The sequence below is a fragment of the Pelobates fuscus genome, chromosome 1, assembly GCF_036172605.1.
Source record: "Pelobates fuscus isolate aPelFus1 chromosome 1, aPelFus1.pri, whole genome shotgun sequence".
NCBI classification, from domain to species: Eukaryota; Metazoa; Chordata; class Amphibia; order Anura; family Pelobatidae; genus Pelobates; species Pelobates fuscus.
Genome location: NC_086317.1, coordinates 25239385 through 25246894, shown reverse-complemented (window position 1 = coordinate 25246894; position 7510 = coordinate 25239385). Strand labels below are relative to the sequence as shown.

At 37.0% G+C, this 7510-nt stretch overlaps 1 protein-coding gene across 5 annotated transcripts in view; it reads right to left on the bottom strand.

Annotated features, from left to right (window-relative positions):
* Positions 1-3068: 3068 nt before the first annotated feature.
* GJA5 (gap junction protein alpha 5) overlaps positions 3069-7510 on the bottom strand; it is a 90132-nt gene continuing 85690 nt past the window's right edge. For 4 of the 5 annotated variants that reach the window (XM_063446855.1, XM_063446866.1, XM_063446830.1 and 1 more), the window contains exons 2-3: positions 7148-7279; positions 3069-5191 (exon numbers count right to left, since the gene is read on the bottom strand). In XM_063446855.1, the coding sequence (XP_063302925.1) occupies positions 4073-5167 (1095 nt within the window). In that variant the 5' untranslated portion in view covers positions 5168-5191; positions 7148-7279 and the 3' untranslated portion in view covers positions 3069-4072. The remainder of the gene's footprint in view (positions 5192-7147; positions 7280-7510) is intronic. The other variant, XM_063446838.1, reaches the window with a different exon arrangement.

Genomic DNA, 7510 nt, shown 5'->3' with positions numbered 1-7510 from the left:
TTTTGGTGTGCAGAAAATCTGAGGTGAGCAATAGTCTGGAGTATGCAGAGGGTTCTAGGTGGGGTGGATAAGAACTGATAGCTTGGTAGTGGAAAAGGGGATTTGAGAGGTGCAAGTGGGGAAAGGTCTGTAAGTCAGCGAAACCCCCAGAATGGTTGGCTAGGTGAATTCAACAATACATATTGTCCTTGATTTAATAGTTTTGGATAAACTTTAAAGTTATTTAATTTTATTTTTTAAATTATTTTGATGTATTGATATATTTTTACATATGATGTATTGTTTGATATTTTACAACTTTAAAAAATATATATAGTTTAAAAGCTTATCCAAAAAGATGAAATCATTTAAAAGCTTGTCCAAAATATTAAATAGAAGCCGTTATTTGCAGTATGTCATGACCAGTTAAATACCCATAAAACCATGGACCTGAAGGGTATGGTGTTGTCTAAAATGGTTAGAAGGTACTGACGTAGGCAGAAGATTCTGAAATGGTCACTATGATCTAGAGCAGGAGTTCTTAACTTCTGGATCAGAATTCAAAATTTGGTCCCAATGCTATTTCAGTAGGTTCTTAACTGCTGGATGTTAAATTGTTTACTACTACTATGGAATAACACACTTCATTAGTGCAAAATGGGACTGGAAAGAATGTAATAAGGGTGATTTTACAGAATAATTTCTGTTATCAAGTATATTCAAAGAACCAGTCAATGAGCTTATTTTTAAATGAAGTATGGGTCACGTCACCAAGCTAATTTAATATTAAATTGTTTTCATGGAACTTAATATTTGTAATTTTTTTTTTTTTTTTTAAACCTCTAGAAGAGGATTGTGAATAAGAAAGGGGATCAGAATGAGGAATGTATTGGTGGCCTGCTGTTGAACTGTGCATTTTGATTGGTTGCCCGAGCTGTGATGGGTACAACTCTAGTTTGAAATATTAGTTACACCAATCACAACTCTGTATGAGACTTTCGGGATAAAATATCCAATTTGATAACAGATAACTTCCCCAATAGGAAGTCAGATAACATCCGCCAATAATAAGTCGATATTAGACAAATAATCTGGTTCAAAGAGCAATAGAGTGTCCTCAAAGATAAACCACTGATAGCGTAATGACCAGTTTCAATATGACTGTTTACCCGTAGAATGCTGGTGACATAATTCAGAACTTGTAAACATCTAAAAGACAAGTTTTGCATGTTAATTTTATTGCACAATTGGCATTACACAAACAATGTTTTACACAACCAGCTTACATATGAGATTTAGTGCAAATAAAATCCAACATTACTGTAAGGTATTACACGTAAAATCCACTTGTTTGAACAGAATCATTTTCTTGAATTGAAAGTGCCTCGATTCATTATTATCTCTGCCTAATAGAAACATTGCACCTGAGGCAATGGGGACTAAAAAATAAAAATAAAATCACATTAGTGTCAAGGGCATTATTTTTTTCCACCGTGGTCCATTTCCAATGAGCCAAACTAGCAGTTGTCTTACACACACGTTATATATAGTGGCTCCACCCATTTGTATGAATACTCCACCTACATACACTACAATCTCCACCCACACTATCTATAATGTAAGCCTCTATTTCATCTGGCCTGCTACTGTCAAAGATCAGAGTTATTCTGGGTAAATAAATATATATGTAACATTTTTAATTGACCAGTCATCAAGTTTGAAGACTATATTGGCTTAATATTTAAATTTATGCAAATGTAGGCAAGTCATATTTGCATAAATATTTATTTTATTATGCCTGTAGATTTTGTGCCCAGTATCTCTATAATACAGTTTTAATCTTGTTACATGTGTCAAGATAAATTAATTTAGAAAGCTCCTGTGTCCTCACTGAGTTACAGAAAACTCACATTAAAATTTGTAAAAATCATAAACAATGAATATAAAAAATATTCTTCTGATTAGAAAATTAGAGTTTGATTATTATTTTGTTAAGAGTTATATCTGCTATCAATGTCATCGCAATCAATGTCTAGAAAATGTTTTCAAGTGAATCCTTAACACAAAAAATAGCATTTATTCATGTTTGTACAAACTCTGTTAAGAATCTTGCTTTGTCTAAGGCGCTCTATGCCCTTCAACTACCGGCTGGCATAGAATTGTGGACATTTAAGTTCAAAAACCCTTGGAGGGTCAAACTTGGACCCCTTAATTTAAGATATTTACGGTTGGGCAAATTTGATCTATTGTTTAATTGTTAAAAAAAATACTTAGAACTCAACCCAGAACATTCATTACTTACATTGTTGCATACCTCCCAAGATTTTAAATGGACAAATAGGGATCCTTTAATTTTAGGGGTGTGAGAGGGGGTGTGGCCACTAATTAAAAAAAAAAAAAGAAAGCTTTGTACACACAAAATACAGTTTTGAAATTGTAATAAAAATCAAATAAACCTAACTGAAGGTCCAATATGGAAATTTAGTCAAGCCATATGAGACTAACAGCTATATCCTCCTATACTAAAACATTGTCTCTTTGAGATAATTTCATTTAACTAGCCAAGTCTAACTTGGCTATTTTGACAGAAGCTTCTCACAGTATATAGACATATATACTACTTGCAACTCCTGATTTTCCAGCATTTAAAAACCCACACTAAGGTTCTTTCAATTTCTAAAAAGAGTAACTTAAAAATTGTTCATAGTTTGGCAGGACGTAAAGTACTAAGGACCCGATTTAATATTTTTACATAAGATTTTTAAATTATTTCATATTTTGACAAATATTCTAATAGTTTTTTTATATACTTATATATAGATTTTTTTAAAAAATAAAGGATAAAGGATATAAAGGATATTTTTTTTGATATTTTAATATTTTGGAAAAAAACAAACGCACATTTTTAACCCCTTAAGGACCAAACTTCTGCAATAAAAGGGAATCATGACAAGTCACACATGTCATGTGTCCTTAAGGGGTTAATATTATTTAAAGGGACACTATAGTCAGCAGAACAACTACAACTTAATGTAGTTGTTCTGGTGAGTATAGTCACCCCCTGCAGGCTTCTTGCAGTAAACAGGTGGTGTTTACGTTACAGACAAGGGATAGTCAGATGGTTACTCGAGGTGCTTCTGGGGGCAGTGCTGCATATAGACACTGAACTTTCCTCATAAAGATGCATTGATTTAATAAATCTCTATGAGGAGATGCTGATTGGCCAGGGCAGGGTTTGACTCCACCCCTGGCCCACCTCCTTGGCTGAGATAATCAGAATTGACCATTTCAGCCAATCCAGATTATTGGACTGGGACTGGTGGTAGACTGGGGACAGAACCAGCACCAGCATAATGGCATAAAGCTAAGATTTTACAATATTTAGGGAGGCAAGGGGCACAAGGGCAGCTAGATAGCGTTTTTAACATTATAGGGTCAGGAATGCATGTATGTGTTTCTGACCATATAGTCTTCCTTTAAAAATATTAACTCTTTTGAAGAGCTTAATCAAAAATATTAAATCGGGGCCTACATTGGATATATTACGAAAACACATAAAATATTTTGACATTATATTTACATATTTTTGTAACACTTCTTTAAAAAAGGTCTTTAAACGTTTTTTCTTTTGAGGCTCTATTTTTATTTGTGGTAATACCTTTAACACAGGGCCCAGGAATGCTGGTGCTATCTCATCACTGAACTGTAATATGCAACACTTGATAAGATGACTTTGTGCCACAGAAAAGGAACGTTTGCTTAAAAAGCTCTACACATTTCATGTTATTTGATAAGTCTTTAGACATACATTTTCTAATACTCCTCAGGACAGGTTCTAGTAACTCCTATTATCCAAGTATGTTTGAGCACTTTATATAAAACACCACCAGTGTTATCTTCCCAAAAAGTCTGATTCCTATATATTCCTATCTGGCTCTGAAAGTCTATGAAGATTTATCAGCCTCCATCTTAATCATGTGCCTTGTCATCTAACAAGAAATTTGATCCTGAACATCAAGCTCTGCTAGTTGCTTGGCTCTATTCACAGGACGGGAAGAGTCCCATGGTGAACGATAAAACAATATTGTGGCCACTACACAGATAAGTCATCTGACCGAGCTTTGCTGCTTGTGCGACTGGTTTTACTCAAGCGGCGGTTGCCGTGACAGTAGCCATTGGATGTATGGTGTGGTATAGAATTAACAGACACCGGAGCATTCTGTGTGTAGTTAATGTGTATGAATTGTTCCTCTCCAGCATCTTCTTCGCTTTGGACCCTTTCAGTTGCAAAATTAGCAGTGTTTTGCTGGGATGCCAGAGTATTGTTGAAGGGATGGCTGTATTTGTCTTTGTCACTGCTCAAACACTGGTTAAAATCTGGTGGTGGAGTGCAACTTTGAGATCGGTGCTCCGGTTCCACAGTCGCTACCCTAAGGGCATTTGGATTGTTTGTGGGAGAGGCAGCAACCTTATCCTTTAGCTTTTTCCAAGCCAAGTAATAGAGTTCCACCAAACTAAGTAATAGAGACAGGCCTGCCACTGAAAACATAAAAATTATAAAGACATTTTTCTCAGTTGGCCTGGACACAAAGCAGTTGACAGGATGTGGACATGGTGCTCTTTTGCAAATATATAGCGTATTCAAAAAGATCCCGTACAACATGTACTGTCCAACAATAAAAGCTATTTCCATCACAGTACGGATCAAAATACTGCATACGTATGTATTTAATAAGCTTCCTTTTAATCTGATTTTACCACTCAGCTCATCCCTGTAGGAAGGTTCAGCTTTTTCTGGTGTATACTCCTGCTGGTGGTAGACGGAGTCACCAGTAATATTCCCCTTTGACTTTTCTTCTTCTCTGAGTTTCTTTTTCTCCTCTACCCGAACCATGTGCATTGCATGTCCCATGTAAAGTAACGATGGGGTAGAAACAAAAATGATCTGGAGAACCCAGTATCGGATGTGGGAAATGGGGAAGGCTTTATCGTAGCAAACATTTTCACAACCAGGCTGGTTAGTGTCGCATGTAAAGTCTGACTGTTCATCTCCCCAAGATGACTCTGCTGCAGTTCCTAATACTAGCATTCGAAAAATGAAGAGCATAGTCAACCACACCTTCCCCACCACCGTGGAATGTTTCTGAACCTCTTCTAGAAATTCTCCAAGGAACGTCCAGTCCCCCATATCTGTTTACCTTGTGCAAACACTCTGTGGGGAGAAAAAAATACAGTATATGTTACATGTATGTAAAACGTAAAATGTATTACATTGAATGAAAAGCCCCAAGTTTTATTAAAAAAAATTATATTTACTATGTTCAAGTTTATAGAAGTTTCAAACTTTGCTATTAATAATTAGCATTAATATTATATGTTTTGTTTTACCACCATTTCTGTCACACTGTATCTCTGTCTGTTTTGTATCTTTATAAATAAAATCTAATTGAACTGCTAGTAAAAAAATAAAATCAATTATGGTAATTGTGATGTTTAGTAGGTATTGATTGGTTAGGGAGTAGTTTATTGATATGACTCTTCCACCTTCTCACCCATGTTTAGTGGAAACAAACAAATGATTACAACTCAGCTTTGGATATACCGTACAGCTTCCCTATGGTTACCTTCCGATACAGGAACCAATAGCAGAATACAGACAGAATATGCAGTTTAGGGATCCAGCTGTTATCACTACAAAAGATAAAAAGTCACTTGGGGCCATCAGCAGGAGAGGGCTACAACCCCCTACAACATGCAGGAGAGGCACCTTGAAGGCTCATATAGAACATTGAATGTTTGAGTGCAACCATGAAGTGTCTTGCTATTTAATGTCAAAACAACATTACACTATGTTTTGCTGTATTTATCTTTTGTAGTGATAATGGAGAAGGAGATGTCCCACAGGCAATAGGTTCATGGTCAGCTGAAGATCAAGGGTTAGTTTAGCTAGGAGGTTAGCTGGATATATCTGGTTTACAGCAGTTTAAAATTCGGATATTCTCTTTTGGTGGGTTTAGGTTCTGCAGAGGCGGGAAAATGGTAAGCTCTGATTGGTCAGGATTGAAGCAAGTGGCGCATGCTAGTTAATACTTGTTTATATATACCAGATTTGAATTGCGCGGGCTTCACGCTCTGAGGGACTTACAGAACAAGAGGGAGAAGTTTTGAGCTTCCCACCCAGCCACCCCTTTTATTTCATTTTAGTGTCGTAGGCTGGGGAATTGGGGATAAGGTAGCCTCAAATACCAGGTGGATTGAGGCGTAAAGGATCACTATAGTGTCAGGAAAACAAAGCGGTTTTCCTGACACTATAGTGCCCTGAGGGTGCCCCCACCCTCAGGATCCCACTCCCGTGACGCTGAAGGGGTTAAAACTCAGCAGAGCCGAATGCAGAATGTGCATGCGCAGCAAGTGCCGCGCGCACATTCAAAGTGTCCATAGGAAAGCATTTCTCAATGCTTTCCTATGGACGTTCTGCACGATGGAGGCATAATATGCCTCCAGCGTCGCAGAGGCGCCTCTAGTGGCTGTCTGAAAGACAGCCAGTAGAGGCTGGCTTAACCCCAAATGTAAACATAGCAGTTTCTCTGAAACTGCTATGTTTGCATCTGAAGGGTTAAAACATGAGGGACCTGGCACCCAGACCACTTCATTGAGCTGAAGGGGTCTGGGTGACTATAGTGTCCCTTTAAGGTTTAAGCAATCTGGCTGGTTCAAGGGCGGATTGTTAAGTTTAATTTTGGTGAAATGGTTATGGAATTAATTTTAAAGTGTTTTGTAATGCCTCTAATTACCCTCAATAAAGCTACGGCCTTTCCATCTATTGATAGCTGTGCTGTTATACAGTTAAGTTTCTTCGTTTAATTTTAAAGATAGGGCCTTAGGAAACATTTTGCTCCATCATATGGGTACTGGTCTTGAAGAAATTTGTTAAGAGTATACAGCAAGTTAGACTATAAGTTGCTCCTTCTGACTAAATGCTTTTTATTGGGAGTCGGAACACTCAAGAATGACATGTGCCAGTCTGCTTTTTGACTTGTTGCCAGTGTCTTTCTCTCTAGTTCCATGTGACTGCAACAGTGCAAAGTTATATTTCCTATCGTCGCTAAAGGCAATTGAAGTACACAATAAACAGCAAGCACAAATGAATGTTGAATGGATTATTTACATTCACACCACGTACATTGCGTGATCTCATCAGAAATGGCGAGGAAAGACAATCAGCTCGTTAAAATTCATGCAGCCACCCGGTCATTGTCTAGCAGTCATGGTTTTTAGGTTTGATGACGAGTTTCTGTTCCTGTCAAAGATATAGAGACATAGAAAATGGTGAACTTGTATCAGATAATGTGTAATTTTGATTGAAAACCAGATAAACAATAAATGCTGTTAGGGGAGGTTAGTGGGTTCTATACTGCGATACAAGATGTACAGCTACAGTGTTTCCTGTCTATAGTGTATATATAGTTTATGCAATTCCAACAAGACTTGGTCAAAACAAAGTTACGTTTATTCTATTGATGATGTTGTA